This window comes from Orcinus orca, chromosome 19 (genome assembly GCF_937001465.1).
Source record: "Orcinus orca chromosome 19, mOrcOrc1.1, whole genome shotgun sequence".
Taxonomy (NCBI): domain Eukaryota; kingdom Metazoa; phylum Chordata; class Mammalia; order Artiodactyla; family Delphinidae; genus Orcinus; species Orcinus orca.
The window spans coordinates 51,076,568-51,098,827 of NC_064577.1; the positions used below are offsets into that span (position 1 = coordinate 51,076,568).

The 22,260-nt window shown below is 38.2% G+C and overlaps 1 protein-coding gene across 8 annotated transcripts in view; it reads left to right on the forward strand.

The window, feature by feature from the left end:
* The window catches only part of TRIM37 (tripartite motif containing 37), a 162,104-nt gene that overhangs the window by 67,922 nt on the left and 71,922 nt on the right, over positions 1–22,260 (forward strand). For 4 of the 8 annotated variants that reach the window (XM_049702325.1, XM_049702322.1, XM_049702323.1 and 1 more), the window contains exons 13-19: positions 9–203; positions 3,261–3,375; positions 4,259–4,477; positions 5,875–6,011; positions 10,818–10,903; positions 19,342–19,482; positions 20,165–20,359. In XM_049702325.1, coding sequence (XP_049558282.1) covers positions 9–203; positions 3,261–3,375; positions 4,259–4,477; positions 5,875–6,011; positions 10,818–10,903; positions 19,342–19,482; positions 20,165–20,359 — 1,088 coding nt within the window. The remainder of the gene's footprint in view (positions 1–8; positions 204–3,260; positions 3,376–4,258; positions 4,478–5,874; positions 6,012–10,817; positions 10,904–19,341; positions 19,483–20,164; positions 20,360–22,260) is intronic. The other 4 variants (XM_033431663.2, XM_033431670.2, XM_004271756.4 and 1 more) reach the window with 2 other exon arrangements.

The following is a 22,260-nucleotide window of genomic DNA, read 5'->3' on the forward strand; positions in this document are numbered from 1 at the left end:
ATTAATAGTCTTTTCAATTTTAGATACGAATACCGTGTAGAGATGGTTCATCAGTCCTGCAATGATCCTACCAAAAATATCATTCGAGAATTTGCATCTGACTTTGAAGTTGGAGAATGTTGGGGTTATAATCGATTTTTCCGTTTGGACTTACTTGCAAATGAAGGATACTTGAATCGACAAAATGATACAGTGATTTTAAGGTAATAGGAAACATTTATATCATGGCTTTTATCACAGGGAATAATGTCATCAGAATTTTAAAGTCTTTTCACTTAACAAAGATGAATATCGAAATTCATTCTAACTCTAACCTTACCATGTTCTTAACCATTTAATTTCAGAAGCCCTGTGTGGTCAGTGAATAAGTTAGTCAGAAATGTGTTTGACATCTAGTTAGTAGTTCCATAAAAAGTAAACTACTGGGGCTTCCCTGATGGCTCAGTGGTTAAGAATCCGCCTGCCAATGCAGGGGACTTGGGATCGAGCCCTGGACTGGGAAGATCCCACATGCCACAGAGCAACTAAGCCCATGTGCCACAACTACTGAGCCTGTGCTCTAGAGCCTGCAAGCCACAACTACTGAGCCCATGCACCACAACTACCGAAGCCCGAGTGCCTAGAAGCCCATGCTCCACAACAAGCCACCGCAATGAGAAGCCCACGCACCACAACGAAGAGTAGCCCCCACTCACCGCAACTAGAGAAAGCCCATGTGCACCAACGAAGACACAATGCAGCCAAAAATAAAGTTTTTAAAAAAAGTAAACTACTACTTCCAGTAAATGTGGTAATGTCCCATTTATCTATTGAACTTCTAGCAACCTCACCATTTGGAAATCCAAGAATAGTGTGGGATCAAGTGCTTTTTTTTTTTCGTGGTACGCGGGCCTCTCACTGTTATGGCCTCTCTCGTTGCGGAGCACAGGCTCCGGATGCGCAGGCTCAGCGGCCATGGCTCACAGACTTAGCTGCTCCGCGGCATGTGGGATCTTCCCGGACTGGGGCACGAACCCGTGTCCCCTGCATTGGCAGGCGGACTCTCAACCACTGCGCCACCAGGGAAGCCCTCAAGTGCTTATTTTTTTCCACTTGGCATTGTGTATTATGTTTGGATGACTGGTTTTGAAAGCTTAATTTAACAAAAAGATTTTCAGTTTCTTCTAGATAACAGCAAATTAAAAGTAAGGGAATAGAGATGAAAATTGATGAAAATAAACTAAGTGATGGTAGTTGGTGTGTTATTTGCAAGAAAGGACAGAACGTAAACAGTGACTATAAAGCTACAGCCCTATTTAATATTGGGGTAACCCTTGTAATTCAGTTTTGGGGCATCATTGCATGGTTTAATTTGATGATCAAAATGCAAGCTTGAGTTTTAAAAAATAAATAAATTCAGGGACTTCCCTGGTGGCACAGTGGTTAAGAATCCACCTGCTAATGCAGGGAACACCGGTTTGATCCTTGGTCTGGGAAGATCCCATATGCCGTGGAGCAACTACGCCCGTGCACCACAACTACTGAGCCTGCGCTCTAGAGCCTGTGAGCCACTACTGAAGCCCGCGTGCCTAGAGCCTGTGCTCTGTAACAAGAGAAGCCACCACAATGAGAAGCCCACGCACCACAATGAAGTGTAGCCCCCGCTCACCACAACAGAGAAAGCCCGCATGCAGCAACAAAGACCCAATGCAGATGGAGCCAAAAATAAATGTATTTAAAAAATTTAAAAATTAAAAAAAAAAATTCAAATATGTTTTGAACTGAGTGGTTTCAGAATGTTTAACAGTTTAGTAAGTTTTCATCAAATAATTTTAAAAGCTCTTTTCCTTAAAAGAGATTTGAATATACTCTTTTAAATTTCACTTATTCTGATTTCTTTGTCCTTGAGCATGCTGGATGAGTTGCTGTCATATCACCCTTTACTATTATGTGTTCTTTATAACTTTTCTGGGAGAATAAGGACGTATAAAAAGAGATTATTGCATTTTGAGTGTAGAAAAAAATTCATGTTTTTGTCATCTCTTTTGGGGGATTATTTTAATATCATTTTATAACCTTTTAGGTTTTCTTAAATTATTCACTAAAAGAAATATGAATAATTTGTTCCTGTTTCACACTTTAACCAGAGAGGATTGTAAAACTATTCAAATACTAATTTTACCAGCCTGCAAAACAGCCTTTTTTTTTTTTTTTTTTGCGGTACGCGGGCCTCTCACTGCCGTGGCCTCTCCCGTTGTGGAGCACAGGCTCCGGACGCGCAGGCCCAGCAGCCATGGCTCACGGGCCCAGCCGCTCCGCGGCATGTGGGATCCTCCCGGACCGGGGCACGAACCTGCGTCCCCTGCATCGGCAGGTGGACTCTCAACCACTGCACCACCAGGGAAGCCCAAAACAGCCATTTTTTATGACCTTAGTCATCTCTTTATTGGAGTCATAGTAATGTAAATGGAGTCATGTTCAGCTATCTAACAAAGGTAGGGACGGGTTTTTCTTGCTTTAATAAGTATTAGTTTTTTTAAAGTACCGATAACTCTGAAGAGATCAAGATTCTATCGTGTATCCATTTATATGCTTTAATATAGAGATACTTGTTTTTTTCCTAACCCCAGCTGAAATATGCCATATTGTGATATATGGAGAGTTTGGATTTTAAACTGCTATCTGGATGGGGTTGGGAATGTAGGTTATTCAGAGCATGTAATTCCTTGAGGGACAGTAAAGCAGTCCTGGGTAGTTGACCCTTTACGTGATTTTTTTTTTTTTTTTTTTTTGCTGTGGAGTAGGAAATATGGGAACGGGAGATAGAAAAGGAATGACAAAGAGCAGTGCCTGAAACAAACTTCGCCTGTTTTACTAGGGTCTGACACAGGCAAGAAAGGAGAAGGAAGGCATTAGCTGTCTCCTTCCTGCATAGTGTGATCCTCTTCTTCCCTGCCTATGATCAACACTGTATTTGAGCTAGATTATTATAGTAAATATGTTTTAGTAGATGAGTTTGGAAGTTTAACTGTGATGTGTAATGTTATTTCTTTAGAAAAATACAGTTTGAATTTAGACAACTGACTTTTCAGAACCATGTCATTATAATTTGTGAACTACATATATAAATGGCAGATACCAGGAGCTCTGAGTTCTGAATTTTGGCCTTATAATGTAATCAAGTAAACTTAAAATTCTAGAATTTATAGTTATAGACTTAAGGCTTGGTTCATAATATTTTACTGTTCGGATTATTTTTCATGTGCAGTTATTCTTTTAAGGTTTCAGGTTCGTTCACCAACTTTCTTTCAAAAATGCCGGGACCAGCATTGGTATATTACTCAATTAGAAGCTGCACAGACTAGCTATATCCAACAAATAAATAACCTTAAAGAGGTAAGCAAAAAAACATATATTTGGTTTTAGTGTTTCATATTGTCTTACCGGCGTATTACATTTGTAATTAGATTTTGGATATTATTGCTGTTTGTAATTTTGTAGAAAAATCCACTTGTTCTTTATTCTCACTACCTTTGAACCTCTAATTCTGGACTGTCCAATTCAGTAGCCACTAGCCACATGTGGCTGTGTAGACATAATTAAAATTAAAAATTCAGTTCCTTAGTTACAGTAGCTAGCTTGTATTGGGAATTGCAGATGTAGAACATTTCCATCATTGCATAAAATTGTATTGGACAGTGCTTCTCTAGTTGAGGCAAACTCTGTTTCTCTCAGTGACTTGGGTATTTCTCTTTCCCATGCTGTTTTGAATTTAGAGGATTATAAGCTATGGAACAATTGAATGTTGCCCTATCTTGAAGTCTCACTATTGTTGAACTGAGCGCTGGGGAGGATCAGTTAATGAATTTTTATTTTACAATGGTAAACTAAATTATGTAAGGAATGTCTCTTTCTACAAGTGGATATGGGGATGTGATGAGAAGTTGGAAGTGCTGAGAGCGGTTAATATATGAGAGAGGAAAAGATGAATATTTTCAAAAATTTTCATGTTAAGTTAAACTGCCTGTATTTACTATGCGGTTTGCTGATTGTATAGCTTGGGCTAGAAATGAGAAGAAAGATGAAAATAAATTGGGCAGTTTTTCTTAGTCATAGATTTTTCCATAAGCAAAAGTCAGGAAGGTATGAGATAGATGGTGCAAGAAATGGTTTTATGAACATCTGGATATATGGTTCGTTTTTTTTTTTGCTTGAAATAATTTTACTGTACGAGTGGAGGACTGCTTATGACTCTGCTTGTGTTGTTTTGTTTTAAAAGAGACTTACTATTGAGTTGTCTCGAACTCAGAAATCAAGAGATTTGTCACCACCAGATAATCATCTTAGCCCCCAAAATGATGACACTCCTGAGACACGAGCTAAGAAGTCTGGATCATGTGCTGACATGCTTCTCCAAGATGGTCCTACTACAGCTTCTGTAAGAGAGGCCAAGGAGGATGAAGAAGATGAGGAGAAGATTCAGAATGAAGATTATCATGTAATAATTAGACCTATTTTAGATTCATTTTGTGTTTGAAAAGAGAAATGATATCATGGTTTCCAACATATGATAGGGGGAATCAATGTGCTGAAAATCTTGTCCACTTATATTTTCATTATTAGTGTATGCCCTTTTATAACTGTTAATAAGTCAGAAGTTGTTGCATCAAAATTATTTCAAGGTTCTAAAAATTAATTTATTGTAGAAAACTGTACATTCTACAAAACAAACTGTGATGTACATTTTAGAAGCTATGTAAGTTGTGGATTTTTAAAATGTGTCCTGGGGCTTCCCTGGTGGCGCAGTGGTTGAGAATCCACCAGCCGATGCAGGGGACATGGGTTCGAGCTGTGGTCCAGGAAGATCCCACATGCCGCGGAGCAACTAAGCCCGTGTGCCGAAACTACTGAGCCTGCGCTCTAGAGCCCGCGAGCCACAACTACTGAGCCCATGTGCCACAACTACTGAAGCCCACATGCCTAGAGTCCGTGCTCTGCAACAGGAGGAGCCATCGCAATGAAAAGCCCACATGCCGCAACGAAGAGTAAACCCCACTTGCCACAACTAGGGAAAGCCTGTGCCCAGCAGCGAAGACCCAACACAGCCAAAAATAAATAAATTTAGAAAAAAAATCTTAAAAAAAAAAAGGTGTCTGCTTTCCGTTCACTGAATCTAGTTAAAGTACCTTATCATTGCCTATGTATGTAGGATGATTTAGGTTTTGGGAGACGGCCAGGTTTTGTCCCAGCTAAACTACAACTAGAATGAGATTTCAAGAAGTGGTTGTTATTGTTTAAGATGAGAGACAGAAGGAGAGAGAAGCTCTTTTTGAGGCTTCAGATATATGTTATAATGAAGGAGCCAGTGGGGAGAAAGATTGAAAATAAGGTCCAGGTATTAACAAAACCATTTATTTAAGGAGATAATAGAGGTTGGAATGGAGCACTCAGGTGAAGCAGTTAACCTTTGATAGAATGAGTTAAAGGTAGGGTGGAGTTTGCAGGTAGGGCAGCTGAAAGTTGTGGGCATTTATGCTTAATAGCCAATATGTTTTTCTGTGTAGATAGGTGACAGGGTTTTATAATCACATTGAGGATAATAGAGGTTAGATAGGTCTTGAGGAGTGATGGTTTGAAATGTTACTTTGTGAGGAAGCTGATGTGGACTATATGAAGCATTTCCAGTCATATCGAAGGCCCAGCTGACATTGGCAGAAATAACTTATTAGTGGTACCAGGTAGTGTGGTTATGTGAGTTATCTCTACAGGGCACAGCAGTCTAGGCACAGGAGCGGAGAATTCTGATGATTACCTTATTCTTTGGTGCTGGTGCTTGGGCCATGGGCTGAGTGAAAACATTTGAGATAGAAGTCTTCTTTCTTTGCCTTAATCTAGCATGAGCTTTCAGATGGAGATCTGGATCTGGATCTTGTTGGTGAAGATGAAGTAAATCATCTCGATGGCAGCAGTTCTTCTGCCAGTTCCACAGCAACAAGTAACACGGAAGAAAATGACATTGATGAAGAAACCATGTGAGTGTTCACATTAACTACCACTATAAATCATCTAAGTGGTAATTATTAGAAGCATATTAATTAAGTTAGGCCTAAAAATGTGGATATTAAGGATTTTTTTTTCTTGATCTACAGTATCTTATATAAATAAATAAAGGAACTTGAAGGGAAGAGTGAACTGATTTCCTCTCTGTCATCTCTGGGTTCCAAACTGAGTTTTAGTTTTTGCTTTAGCTTTAATTTTGCAATTATTTCATATTTAAGAAAAGTTGCAAAAATATTAACAGGGAATTCCCGTATTTCCTTTGCCCAGATTAATTCCCCAAATTTAATATTTTGCTTTGTTATGTTTCTTTTCTCTCACTCTATATAATTTTTTTGTGAGACATTTGAGATTAAGTGAATATACTTCTCATTGTGTACTTCTAAAACCAAGTATGTCTCTTATGTAATTTCAGTACCATTATCAAAATCAGGAAGTTAACATTGATGTAGTACTATAATCTATGACCTTATAGAAATTTTGACAGTGATGTCCTTTGTCTGGTTTAGGATCCAATTCAGGATCACATGTTGCTTTTTTTTTTTTTTTTTGCGGTACACGGGCCTCTCACTGTTGTGGCCTCTCCGGTTGCGGAGCACAGGCTCTGGACACGCAGGCTCAGCGGCCATGGCTCACGGGCCCAGCCGCTCCGCGGCATGTGGGATCTTCCCGGACCAGGGCACAAACCCATGTCCCCTGCATCGGCAGGTGGACTCTCAACCACTGTGCCACCAGGGAAGCCCCACATGTTGCTTTTTGTTAAGACACTTTAATCTGCTTCAGTCTGGTTCATGTAGTCTTTTTTTTTTTTAATTTGTTTTTCATGAGTTTGACACTTCAGAGAAATACAGAGTGGTTATTTTGTAGGAAGTCCCTCAATTTGGAGTAGTCTGATATTTCCTCATAATTAGATCGAGGTTATGCACTTTTGGCAGGAATATGACAGAAGTGATGATGTAGCTTTTTCAGCGCATCAATATGAGGGGACAGTGGAAGGCGCATGTCTTCAATCTGTCCCATTATGGTTGATTGATTTAGAATACTTGGTTAAGGTGATATCTGCCAGATCTCTCTACTTTTCCCCTTTGTAATTAATAAGTATCATGTGGGGACATATTTGGAGACTGTAAATATCTTATTTCTTGTTGTACTTTAGTCCACTAATTTTATCATTCATTGGTGATTCCTGCTTGAAAAAGATTACTGTGTTGATTGCTGAATGATGATTTTCGAATGCCATTATTCCTTCTACGTTTATTAATTGGAATTCTATTCTAAGGAAGAACTTTCCCCTCTGCCCCATTCATTAATTAACTAATTAATTTCATTAGTATAGACTCATGGAGTTTTGTATTTTTAAATCATTTAATCCACTTACTATCATAATTTATTGCTCGGATTGTCCCAGATTTGGCCAGTGGCAGCCTTTTAAAAACTCCTGTGTCCTTTCTAGATGTCCTCATTATTTTATAAGCACTTTCTTATTTTCTGGCACTACAAGGCATTCCAGGTTCATCTTGTACTTTCTCTGTCCCAGCCCTGGCACCAGCCATTTCACAAGAGTAAGGTGAGAGTTTTAAACCCCCTATTTGACCTCACCCCCCATTTCCACAAATTAGCTCCTCAAAATAGACCTTTTTCACTTAATGTTCCCTCTTTAGCATACATGGCAAATTGCCTAAAAGGGTTAGTTGAAATGTGAAGCCTTTAAGTCACCACATGAGAAATCATTATTAGTGATATTTTTAAATATATAGAATAGAACTGATTAATTTGAATTAACATGGAAAATTCTTTTAGATGGTGATTCTATAAAGTGGAATCCACCTTGATAATAGCTTAAATACATGGTTCTATCTGAATTAATTCCTTTGACTGTTAGGTCTCTTGACTTTTTTCAAGGTAGTTTTGAGGGCAATTGGATTTTACGTAAAATTGGATTCACAGCATCTCATTAGATTGACTTTTTAATGCTTTTTCTACTAGAAGGTATTTGATTATGTTCCCTATATATACATCTACAATAATATCTTGATCCAAACTGTTTTATATAATTCATAGAAACAGCACAGTTAATCTTGAGCTAATTTGAGCATCTGGGGAATCATAAACTGTTAGCTCTTACAAATTAAGTTCAGTTCCTTGTATAGATGGGGAAATAGATACACAGTTGATTTGGGTAATGGTTATTATAAACAGCTTTTAGTTAACTAGAACACATGTATCAAGTAGGCCTTTCTTCTCTTCCTCCACCTCAGTCTTTCTATGATAGTATTATATATTTTCTTCCTGCTGTTTTTTTCTTTTTATTTTGAGGTAATTGTAAATTCACTTGCAGTTGGAGGAAATAATACAAGATCCCATATACCCTTTGCCAAGTTTTCCCCAGTAAAATTTGTATACATGCTTTGCAAATACTTTCTCCCACTCTGTAGCTTGTCTTCTCCCACTCTGTAGCTTGTCTTTTCATATTCTTAACAGGGTCTTTTGCCAATCAGAAGTTTTTAATCTTTCAACAGTGTTTTGTAATTTTCAGAGTATATGTTTTACACATCTTTTGTTTAATTCATTCCTAAGTATCTTATTCTTTTTTATGCTATTGTAAATGCAATTGACTTTTCTTTTTAAATTTCCTTTGTGTATTGTTCTTTTGCAAGTACATGAACATCCAGTTGATTTTTGTTTCTTGCAACATTGCTAACTCGTTTATTAGTTCTAATAGTTTTTTTAATGGATTCTTTAGGTTTTTCTATATACAGTATTACATCTGTAAATAGATTTAGTTTTACTTCTTTTTTTCCAATTTGGATGCCTTTTATCTCTTTTTCTTGCCTAAGTTCACTGCATAGAATGTTGAATAAAATTGGTGGTAGTGGACATTCTTTTTTTTTTTTTTAATAGATTTATTTATTTATTTAGGCTGCATCAGGTCTTTGTTGCTGCACGTGGGCTTTCTCTAGTTGCGGTGAGTGGGGCTCTTTGTTGCGGTGCACAGTCTAATCATTGCAGTGGCTTCTCTTGTTGCAGAGCATGGGCTTTAGGCATGCGGGCTTCAGTAGTTGTGGTACGAAGGCTCAGTAGTTGTGGTTGTGGCTCATGGGCTCTAGAGCGCAGGCTCAGGAGTTGTGGCACAGGGCCTTAGTTGCTCCACGGCATGTGGGATCTTCCCAGACCAGGAATCGAACCCGTGTCCCCTCCATTGGCAGGTGGCTTCTTAACCACTGCGGGGAGTGGACATTCTTTCTTGTGTTGTTCCTGATATTAGAGGGAAAGTGTTCAGTCTTTCACCATTAAGTGTGATGTTAGCTGTGGGTTTTACATCTATGCCCTTCTAGTCCTGGTTTATTGAGTGTTTTTGTTATGAAAGGGTATTGGATTTTGTCATATTCTCCTTCTGCATCTATTCAGATGATCATGTAGTTGTTTTTTTTTATTCTGTTGATATGATGTTTTACATTAGTTGATTTTCAGATTCTAAACCAACTTTGTATTCCTTGGTTAAATTCTATTCTGCCTTGGTGTGTAATTCCTTTTATGTTTTGCTGGATTCCATTTGAGAGTATTTTTTTATGTTCTTAATAGTGTTACACCTTTCTCTGTGGCTCATTTTTTAGAGCCTGCTTCCTTCTGCAGGCAAAATCTCTGAGCCAGAGCTCTGAAGCTGGAGTGAGCACAAAGGTGTGCTTATTTCTCCCACTTTAGAAGCTGACCCATTGTGGATGGGCAAGTTGGGGGCTGTAGCCTCAGATCTTTTCGGTTTGTCTTCTCAGGCCTGGGACTTCTGCTTTATGAGTGAATTGGGGCACTGGGGATCTGGGCCCCAGTTACCTCAGCATGCTGCATCCAAGGTAAAGCCTTGGGTCTGGGTAGAAGAAGGGAATCCCTACCTCTTGGTCACATACACCTGACTTTAGCCTCAGCCACGGGTAGCTGGGAACAGGATGAGAAATGCTGAAGTCTCACTCCTCCTGGGAATATAGCCCTTCTGTTGGGGAGCTGTGGGAAATGGGAGCCCTATGTTCTTGGCTGCACCAGTCTGAAGTGGAATTTCTGTATCACTGAATGGGGGTGGGGAGTGGTCTTGGTTCAAGTACCACAGACTCATTGTTGTTACCAAATTTTAGTACATTTTTTTGAGGAGATGTTTTCATTTGCTATATGCTCTTAGAACCATTTCCAGAGTCTAAATGGTTACTTTAAAAAATAATTTTCACCAGTGTCACTGGAAAGCAGATCGGTAGAGCTCCTCGTGCTGTCAGTCCGGGAACTGATTTTAAGACTACTTTAAATACTCAAAACTAGCACTGATTAGTGCTGTTCCATATAGTACTTTGTCATTTAAAATAAGGTGATTGTGTTTTGATAGACAACACCCTCTTTTCTGAAATAGTATTTTAAGAAAATAGTGTTTAGTCACATACAGTAATTTAAACATCTTTCTTAACCTTAAAGTGTACTGTGTTAAGCCTAATTTACTACCATTAAGTTACAAATCCTTTGAAGCTATAATCTCTTCTGCTTACAATGGTTTTCAGATTTTCTATTTTAAAAATTAAATGTTGCCAACCTATCTTGGTATTTTAAAAAGGTAGATTGAACATTAATAATACTGCCCATACATGTGATAATGACAAAAGTCTTTTCCCTCAATTTTGTATTTAGAAATATTCTATTACTTCACAGGAGAAAGCTATACACAATTGTTATGAAGTTCACTGAGGTGTGACAAGTAATATTAATTGTACTTACTATGTGGAATGATGAATTTTATATATTCTTAGGTCTGGAGAAAATGATGTGGAATACAACAACATGGAATTGGAAGAGGGAGAACTCATGGAAGATGCAGCTGCAGCAGGACCTTCAGGTACTGAGGCCAGGCCCCACAAGCTGTTCTGCCGTCTCTCTGCTCTTCTCTGAATGTATCATATTTTGATATGTGGCAGCCATTGCTCTACATGGTTCATGGTGTTAGAAGGACTATATTTTATGTATGGATTTTAGAGTGAATTACTAATAGTATTTAAAACAGTAATAATAGCTAAAATTTAATGTGTTCTTATGTACCAGGCACTGTGCAGAAGCACTTTATGTGTACCTTATCTCATTTGCCTATAAAATTCTTGGAGATAGGTTTTAATATTATCTTCTTTTTATAGCTATAGAAACTGATGTGTAAAGGAATTAAGCAACTTGCTGTCTTTTCACAATTAAGTAAATGAAAGAGAGGAATTAGAGTTTTCAGTTTATTTGAATCCAAAGCTCATCATCTTATCTACTTTTATATACTTAACTGTCTTTGACTATACATAAGTCTTACTTGTATACCTATCTCAATTATAAGAATAATCTGAATAGAATTGTTGAATCTTTGACTTATAAAGGACCTTTTGAGAACTCATTTTATATGTGGAAATAACTCAGAGATTTAGTTGCTTAGATCACATAGGTAGTTGTTGGTATAGCCAGACTAGAACCTCATATCGTCTTCATGGACCCAGTTTTTTGCCAAAGTACACTGCTCCTCCTAGGATAACCTTACTTAAATAGTAGGTGTTTCTTTTGTGTTCTTGGACCTATTTAATTAAGCATGGGAAACTTGGCTAGAACAATTATCAGCTAGTTTGTACTACTTCTACTTTACTGGTGCTGCGTCGGGTCTTAGTTGCGGCACACCGGATCTTTTGTTGCAGTGCACAGGCTCAGTAGTTGTGGTGTGTGGGTTTCTCTCTAGTTGTGGCATGCAGGCTCCAGAGCACGTGGGCTTTGTTGCCCCACGGCATGTGGGATCTTAGTTCCCCCAGCCAGGGATTGAACCCGTGTCCCCTGCATTGGAAGGTGGATTCTTAACCACTGGACCAGCAGGGAAGTCCCCCATACTGTTTGGATGACTGTAGCTTTGTAGTGTAGTTTGAAATCAGGGAGTATGATACCTCCAGCTACATTCTTTCTCTAGATTGCTTTGGCTCTTCAGAGTCTTTTGTGTTTCCATACAAATATTAGGATTCTTTGTTCTAGTTCTGTGAAAAATGCTGTTGGTGTTTGACTCTGTAGATTGCCTTGGGTAGTATGGTCATTTTAACGATATTAATTCTTCCTATCTATGAGCACAGTGTATCTTTCCATTTGTGTTGTCTTCAGTTTCTTTCATCAATGTCTTAACAGTTTTCAGAGTGCAACTCTTTTATCTCCTTGGTTAGATTTATTCCTGGGGTTTTTTTTCTTCTTAATGAAGTTGTAAATGAGATTATTTTCTAATTTCTCCTTCTGATAGTTTGTTACTAGAGTATAGATATGCAACAGATTTTTGTTTTGTATTAATTTTGTATCCTGAAACTTTACTGAATTTGTTGAAGAGTTCTAGTAGTTTTTTGGTGGTATCTTTAGGGTTTTCTATGTATAGTATCATGTCATCTGCAAACAGTGACAGTTTTACTTCTTCCTTTCCAATTTGGATTTTTACAAAAATTTTTCTTCCTGTCTAATTGCTGTGGCTAGGACTTCCAGTATTATGTTGAATAAAAGTGGTGAGAGTAGACGTCCTTGTCTTGTTCCTGATCACAGAGGAAATGCTTTCATCTTTTCACTGATGAGTATGATGTGAGCTGTGAGCTTGTTGTATATGGCTGTTATTATGTTGGGATATGTTCCTTTTGTACCCACTTTGTTTATAGTTTCTATCATAAATGGATGTTGAATTTTGTCAGAAGCTTTTCTTGCATTTATTAAGATGAGCAATTTTTATTCTGTAATTTGTTAATGTGTTGTATCACATTGATTGAGCCATCCTTGCATCCCTGGGATAAATCCCACTTGATCACAGTGTCTGATCTTTTTAATGTTTTGTTGAATTTTGTTTGCTAAAGTTTTGTTGAGTGTTTTTGTTACTATGTTCATCATTGATATTGGTCTGTAATTTTCTTTTCTGGTGGTGTCTTTGGTTTTGGTATCAGAGTGGTGCTGGCCTCATATAATGAGTTTGGAAACATTACTTCCTCTTCAATTTTTTGGAATAGTTTGAAAAGAATAGGTGTTAACTCTTTAAATGTTTGGTAGAATTCACCTGTGAAGCCATATGGTACTGGACTTTTGTTTGTTGGGAATTAAGTTTTTTTTATTACTGATTCAGTTGAAATTTTATTACTGGTAATCAGTCTGTTCCTAATTTTCTATTTCTTCCTGATTCAGTCTTGGGAGACTGCACATTTCTAGTAATAATCCATTTCTTCTAGTTTGTCCATTTTATTGGCATATAATTGTCTGTAGTAATCTCTTATGATCTGATATGTCTCTTTGTATTTCTGTTGTGTCAGTTGTAACTATTTCTTTCCTTCTACTAACTTTGGGTTTTGTTTTTTCTTTTTTTTTTTTCTAGTTCCTTTAGTTGTAATGTTATGTTGTTTATTTGAGACTTTTCTTACTTCCTGAGGTAGGCTTGTATTGCTGTAAACTTTTCCCTTAGTATTGCTTTTGCTGTGTTCCATAGATTTTTTGGACCATCGTGTTTCTGTTTTCATTTGTCTCAGGTATTTTTTTATTTCCTCGTAGATTTCTTCAGTTGATTAGTAGCATATTGTTTAGCCTCCACATGTTTGTGTTGTTTGCAGTTTTTTTCTTGTAGTTGATTTCTAGTCTCTTAGTGTTGTGGTCAGAAAAGATGCTTGTTATGATTTCATTCTTAAATTTCCTGAGACTTGTTTTGTGGCCTAGCATGTGATCTGTCCTGGAGAATAATGTTCCCTGTGCACTTGAAAAGAATGTGAACTCTGCTGCTTTTGGGCAGGATATTCTGTATATAGAGATCTATATCTATATATCTCTATTAAGTCAATCTAATAGATGGACTAATGTGTCATTTAAGACCAGTAGTCTAATGCGTCATTTAATGCCAGTGTTTCCTTATTGATTTTCTGTCTGTATGATCTATCCATTGATGTAAATGGGGTGTTAAAGTCTCCTACTATTATTGTATTACCATCTATTTCTCCCTTTATGTCTATTAACATTTGCTTTATATACTTAGGTGCTCCTACATTGGGTACATATTTATTTACAATTGTTATATCTTCTTGTTGGATTGATCCTCTTATCATTACATACTGACCTTCTTTGTCTTTGTTATGGACTTTGTTTTAAGTCTGTTTTGTCTGATGTAAATATTGCTACCCCACGTTTCTTTTTGTTTCCGTTTCCATGGAATACCTTTTTCTATCCTGTCACTTTCAGTCTGTGGGTGTTTTTAGATCTGAAGTGAGTCTTGTAGCCACATATATATGGGTCTTGTTTTTGTATCCCCTGGGCTACTCTGTGTCTTTTGATTGGTAGGTTTAGTCCATTTATGTTTAAAGTAACTATTGATAGGTATGTACTTATTGCCTTTTTGTTAATAGTTTTCCGTTTCTGTATTTCGTTTTTGTTCCATTCCTCTTTTGCTCTCTTCCCTTATGATTTGATGACTATCTTTAGTGTTAGTTTGGATTTCTTTCTCTTTTTTGTGTGTGTATCTATGGCTTTCTAGTTTGTGGTTACCATGAGGTAACACACACACACATACAGACAGACACATGATTATTTTAAATTGCTGATCTCTTAAGTTTGAACACATTATAACAACCCTGAATTTTTATTCCCCTCCCCACCCCCACTCCATGTTTAATGTTTTTATGTTATATTTTACCTCTTTTGTTTTGTGTACCTCTTAACTGCTTATTGTGGACATAATAAGCTTTTATCCTTCGTACTTGCCTTATAAGTATTTGATCTACTACAATCAAGATGTTAAGCTGTCCGTTAAACAGATCTTTCTTATACAGAAGCCTAGGTATATAGTAAAATAGTATTTACTAAATTTAATTTTTTAGACAGTATTAAATAATGATATAGCTTAAAACAAATATTTAGTGACTCAGGTGGCCTCATTCCCATAAGAATTGCTTTTAGTTTATTCAGTTATTTTCTTTTAGTTGCAAGAGAATTTAGGCTTAATAATATGTGCTGAAAAGGGTTTTAAATATTTTTCTAATGTAGAACATTAGCTAGTTGAAACAGCTGAGTATGAAAAATCTATTCTGTTGATATAATTGCCTGCCATGTGTAACTTATGAAACACTGCAATAATACTTCTAATTTGAGAACTAAAAAGTTTTGACAGTATAATACTTTTGTAAAACAAATTGACATTGTATAAAGTTATTACTCAAAACATCTGTTATATATTTCAGGTTAAAGATTTTTAAGGTTACTTGTTCCACAAATGTTTAATGAACACCCACTAGGTATCAGCCATTGTGTTGTTCATTGGGTTTATAAAATGAATGAGCATCCCTTTTGCAGAACTAGTCATCGTAAAACTTTGTGGTTATAAATATAGATACAGGGTGACACCAAAAATGGAAAGAACAGCTAATTGGAAATGGGTGAAAAAAGGTTTCAGAGAGAGAGAGTGATACTTGATCTTGCTCTTTAAAGATGAGCTCAGTTCATTAGGCGAACAGGGAAATAATGAGATTAAAGAGCAAAGGCATTCTAGGCAGAAGTCGCAGCATTGTCCTTTTTGGGAACTTCAGATATTTGAGAGTTTAGTTTATATGGCGGCAGGCCAGTGTGAGATTGGTAAGCAGGAACAAGATTAGGTAATGGAAAGTCTTATTTGCCAGACTAAGGAGTTTGGGCTTTAAAGGTCTTTTTTTTTTTTTTTTTTAAATAAGTAAATAAACGTGCATTGGGTCTTTGTTGCTGCGTGCGGGCTTTTCTCTAGTTGCGGAGAGCAGGGGCTACTCTTTGTTGCGGTGTGTGGGCTTCTCATTGCGGTGGCTTCTCTTGTTGTGGAGCACAGACTCTAGGCGCATGGGCTTCAGTAGTTGTGGTACGCAGGCTCAGTAGTTGCGGCACACGGGCTTAGTTGCTCCGCGGCATGTGGGATCTTCCCGGACCAGGGCTCGAACCTGTGTCCCCTGCATTAGCGGGTGGATTCTTAACCACTGCAACATCAGGGAAGTCCCTACTAAAGGTCTTTAAAAGCGAATGTGATCAGATTTGTCTTTATAATGGAAAATGGATGAGCTAAGATTAGTTAGAAAACTACCGCGGGAATTCCCTGAGAGTCCAGTGGTTAGGACTCCATGCTTTCACTGCTGAGGGCACGGGTTCAGTCCCTGGTTGGGGAATTAAGATCCTATAAGCTGTGTGGCAGGACCAGAAAAAAGAAAGAAAGAAAAAAAAAACTACCTCAATATTCCAGGAGAGAAATTTTTAGGGCCTAAAATAAGGTAGTAGCAGACAAGGTAAAGAAGAAGAAACCTTTTGAGAGATGTTAAATAGTATCTACACAACTTGCGAGTGTCTTACTGGATTGGTTGGAGTTGGTGGAGATGTGGGGATGATCCTTAACATTTCTAGGTTAGCCCGTACCATTACATAAGCGAATGAGTCCAGGAGCAGAAGATAGTATATTCCGTTTGATCCATGTTGGTCTTGAGAGGCCTATGGGACCCCCATGTATTGATCTCCAGACCCGTATAACTGGCTGCTTAGAAGACCACAGGTGTGCAGTCTGGTCTATTAATGTATATTGCTTTTTAAAAATAAGTATCAGAATTTTTATTCATTAGAATAAATGAATTAATTAAAAATATTATTCAAAAGTTTTATCCATAATATATAAAGAACTTTTACAAATCAATAAGAAAAAGATAAGACAACCTTTTAGTAAAAAAGACAAAAGACAAGAATAGACACTTCACGAAGGAGGCTGTCTAGGTGACCGGTACACATTTTTAAAGGTGCTCAGCCTCTTTTGTCAGAGAAACGCAAATTGTGATGTGTCCCAGTGTGGATCTCTTGAGTTTATCCTACATGAAGTTTGTTGAGTTGAGTTTTTTGGATGTTTAGATTAATAGATTTCATTATATGTGGGAAATGTTTATCCATTTTTCTTCAAATAATTTTTCTCCTCCTCTCTAATTCCCATTATGTGTATGTTGGTACACTTGGTGGGGTTCCACAGCTCTCTGAGATTCTGTTCATTCTCTTTTTCAGGAAATGCCAGATAAAAACCACATTATGATACCATTGCATACCCACTGTAATGGCTAATACATTTTAAACTGGCAATATTAAATATTGAAAGCATTTGGGGAGGTGGAAACTCTCATAGCCTGCTGGTAGGAATGAAAATTGATACCACTCCTTTGGAAAACTGTTGGGCAATACGGGCTGAAGCTGAACAAACACATCCTATGGCTTTCCCAGTTCCAACAGAGTGGGAGGTGGTGTTTGCCAGTCGAATTTTACAAGATAATTTAGAGCAGCATTGTTCTTTTTCAGGTGGTTTTGTTTTCTTGTGTTTTTAATTTAAAAAATATAAATGTAATTTATAACAAAGTAAAGGATGTGAAAAACTGGAGAAGACTAGAAAGGTAGTTTGGGTCTAGACTGTGTAGAACCTTGAATGTCATTCTGATGCATCCAGGCACAGAGCTTAGGTAGATCGATGTAATATTTTAGCAGGGTTAATCTGCTTGGCTTAGGAGGAGAGGATCCGTTTTCTTTTTTATGAGGTGTTTTTTTTTTTTTTTTTTTTCCGAGTGAAGTTCAAGAGTAGATATCTGCTTGTAAGTTCAGTAGCTTTATTCCTAGTAGCCAAAAGCTAAAAGCAACCCAAATTCTTTCCTAATAGTAATAAGGAAAGAAACTGGATATATTCACATTTTGGAGCCCTGCACAGAAATAATGAAAATGAATAAACTGCTGTATATAACAATATAGATGAATCTCATGAATATCATGTTGAGCAAAGAAGCAGGATATGAGTACAACTCTATCATAACATTTATGTAAAGTTCAAAAACAGGCAAAACTAATCTATGGTGTTTAACTCTGGATGGAAGTTACCTTTGAGGAGGAAGGTTAGTGAGCAATTTTAGGAGGCATGGAGGAATTTTGGGGTGCCATTAATTTGTGACCATACACTAGGCTGTATACTTATGTATGAGACAGACAGACAGACACACACACACACACACACACACAGAATGATGGCAGTGTTAGCTCTGAGAGAGGGAAACTGAAATAGATGCTAAAGTCTTTGATGCCCGTGGATGAATGTGATAGTGAGTAGAAAGGGTGGGAACATGGGAGGGAGGGAGTAGCTGAAGGGCATGAACCACAAAGGAAAGGAGTTTTTGTTCATTGGTGAGAGTAGTGACCTGGAAGAGGGGTTAGAAACAGAAGACTGTTAATGCTCCTTTCTGTACTGGGGGTCCATTTAACATGGGAGAATGAGCAACTTTTTTTTTTAAAGAAGAACTAGATATCCGGGCGGTAGATACCATACTCTGGGCTACTGAGTTTATTTACTAAACAATCAGAACCACCTGAGTAGCTTTTTGGAAAAAGTTCCTGGATCCCATTCTAATATTCTCGTTCAGTACATCTAGAGTAGGGCCAAGAATTTAAAAAATTCCTCCAACTGACTGATATGCAGCCTGATTCGGGAACTCCCTAGTAAAGGAAAAGGGCTAAGAAACAGTTTCGAGGTGGAGGGGGGATAGTTTTCTGCCTTTTAAAATAGGAGTTGCAGTGGGTACAGAGGCTGAAAGAAAAATTGGCAATGGGATAATCCTTAGAAGAGGAAGAGGATGGGGACTTCCCTGGTGGCACAGTGGTTAAGAATCCGCCTGCCAGTGCAGGGGACACGGGTTCGAGCCCTGGTCCAGGAAGATCCCACATGCCGTGGAGCTACTGAGCCTGCGCTCTAGAGCCCGCGAACCACAACTACTGAAGGCCGCGTGCCCAGAGCCCGTGCTTTGCCACAGGAGAAGGCACTGCAATGAGAAGTCCGCGCACTGCCACGAAGAGAAGACCCTGCTCGTCACAACTAGAGAAAGGCCGCGCACGGCAACGAGGACCCAATGCAGCCAAAAATAAATAAATAAAATAAATAAATTTTTTTTTTAAAAAAGGAAGAGGATGAAGAAGTAGGAGAAGGTAAGGACATAAGAATGTGAACATAGATGAAAAACATATAAGTAAATAACTGGCCTGAAGCTTCTGAATAACTAAACTTTTCTCCTAAGTTTTTCCCCCAGATCTCTTTGGAAGCACTGATGAATAGTCAGAACCTGATTATTTCATGCTATTTTTTATATTATCTACTTTAAGACTTTGCTGCATGTAACATTATTTAATGTTGTGTTTCTTTAGAATATATTTAAATAGCTTTATTTAAGGAGGTCAATTTTTTTTTTTTTTTTTTGCGGTACGCGGGCCTCTCACTGCTGTGGCCTCTCCCGTTGCGGAGCACAGGCTCCGGACGCACAGGCTCAGCGGCCATGGCTCACGGGCCCAGCCGCTCCGCGGCATCTTCCCAGACTGGGGCACGAACCCGTGTCCCCTGCATCGGCAGGCGGACTCTCAACCACTTCACCACCAGGGAAGCCCAAGGAGGTCAGTTTTAACCAACATTTCCATATCTAACACTTGTTAGGCGTTGTACTAGGTGCTAGAGAGAAGTCAGATGGTTTCCTTGGCTTAAGGAGCTTATTATCAATACAGGTAATATAGAGATGACATTATTTTCAGATGTCTATATTATGCATCAGTCATTAGCAAGGTAAGTCTGAAATCTTCAAACTGTACTTCAGTATTTAATCAAACTAGAAAAAATGTCTGCCAAACCGTCATGACCTGAGCATTTTGCTGTCCAGAGACCTGGAGAAGACTTCTGCTATTTTGGTGTCTAGTTCCTTGGGATCTGTTACACCAGGGAGCTTGACTTTGATCCAAGACCACTGGGTTATGTGATATATTCTCCTTTTCCTTACCCTCATACCCCTAACCATATATACTGTACACATTGTCACCTTTTTATTTCTAGGGTTCAGGATGGGGTTGAGGATTATGCCTGAATTTTGAGTAGTAATGAGGCCGGTCATCAGCCACTGTTCTTTGTACACCTCTCTGGGCAATATGGTTTCTTCTCTGTGCTTTTTATCATGAACACCAACTCCTAAGAGGTCCATAGACAAGTATTCAAACAACATCAACCAGTTTACTTTTTCTTTCTTTCTTTCTTATTAAATTTGTCCAGTTATATAGCTTTCATTTTCTACATCTCTTTCTTTTGCAGGTAGTAACCATGGCTATATGGGTGCCAGTAGCAGAATGTCAAGAAGAGCACATTTATCCTCTGCTGCTACCAGTAGTTTATTAGACATTGATCCTTTAATATTAATACATTTGTTGGACCTTAAGGACCGGAGCAGTATGGAAAATCTGTGGGGCTTACAGCCTCGCCCGCCTGCTTCACTTTTGCAGCCCACAGGTAAAATATTAACAATAATTTCCCATTTTTCTGTGCTTCTCCAGAAGAACTCTTAAATTTGAACCCAAGTATCTTAAGTGTTGGAACATAGTATGTTTCTGTAGCAAATTGATTTTTCATTGTATGTTATAAAAATATATCAATCAAATCAATTTTTTGTTGTTATTGTTCAAAGGTGTTTTGTGCAAAAATAATGTCAAAATGCCTGTAAGAAGGTTTTTATATGATTTGCCTTTTAGATTGTGACTGATTGACCGTTTGATCCATATGAAATACAGTTGTCCTCTTTGTGAAAGGACTTCAAGTTTTGCAGGCTTCATGAATACCCTAACTTCTTAGTGGAACTGTGTCTAAGTTAGAAATAGAAAAAGAAGGTTTACTTATGTTTTGATGTTTAATAGCCTAAAAATGTATACCAATTAGTATTTTTTTTTGAAAAATTATTTGTTAAAGAGGAGTGACATTTGTGTTACTGTAATACACTGTATACACATACACAATTTAAATGTATAGTCAAACCTGGACTTTTTGAAACTTTTAGACATAGGCATTTACTTTAAAATGACACATTTTAAAAACCATTTTTGTTGGAAAGCTTCCTAAAATATACTGCACATTTTTCTTTCTTTTTTTTTTTTTTTTAAGGAATATTTATTTTTTGGTTGCGTTGGGTCTTTGTTGCTGTGTGCAGGCTTTCTCTAGTTGCAGCGAGCAGGGCCTATTCTGCGTTGCAGTGCACGGCTTCTCATTGCAGTGGCTTTGCTTTGTTGTGGAGCACAGGCTCTAGGAGCACAGACTTCAGTAGTTGTGGCATGTGGGCTCAGTAGTTATGTCTCGCGGGCTCTAGAGCGCAGGCGCAGTAGTTGTGGTGCACGGGCTTAGTTGCTCCACAGAATGTGGATGCTTCCCAGACCAGGGATCGAACCTGTGTCCCCTGCATTGGCAGGCACATTCTTAACCACTGCACCACCAGGGAAGTCCCTACTGAACATTTTTCTACCTTCCTAAACAACAGTTACTATACAGATTAAATCAATGATTTACAACAGTGATTTTGATGCTTCTTTAAAGCAGCAGAACTCATTTTTCAAGTAGAATTTAAGGCAGAGTCTCAGTGTAGAAAACAGAGAAATAGAGCTGCTCTAGTGGGGGATAGATCAGAGCTTGGATTATTTAGGCCTCTTTTTTCCTAAGGTATACTTCCTGGAAGCCTGGGTCCTCAATCTGAGTGTCTCCAATCAGGTTATGAAACAGTTGCGTTTTATCTATGGTCGAAGTACATTTTGTATTATGCCTGTACTCTTGTAGTACTTACCACATTGTAAATAATTTTACATTTTTTTTCTGAGACATTTTTGTTTTAGAAAACTTTTTTTTTTTTTTTTTGTGGTACACAGGCCTCTCACTGTTGTGGCCTCTCCCGTTGCGGAGCACAGGCTCCAGACGCACAGGCTCAGCGGCCATGGCTCACGGACCTAGCTGCTACGTGGCATGTGGGATCTTCCCGGACCGGGGCACGAACCCGTGTCCCCTGCATTGGCAGGCGGACTCTCAACCACTGCGCCACCAGGGAAGCCCTAGAAAACTTTTAAAATATAGAAAATTGTAAAGAAGAAAATAAAAATTACACATAGTTCTTGTGATCAACAAAGAAATACCCTTAAAAAAAAACCAACTTATCACACTGGCAAAGGTTTTGCTTAAATTATAACCAGTGTTAGGGCTTCCCTGGTGGCGCAGTGGTTGAGAATCTGCCTGCCAATGCAGGGGACACGGGTTCAAGCCCTGGTCTGGGAAGATCCCACATGTCGCGGAGCAACTAGGCCCATGAGCCACAACTACTGAGCCTGCGCATCTGGAGCCTGTGCTCCGCCACAAGAGAGGCTGCAATAGTGAGAGGC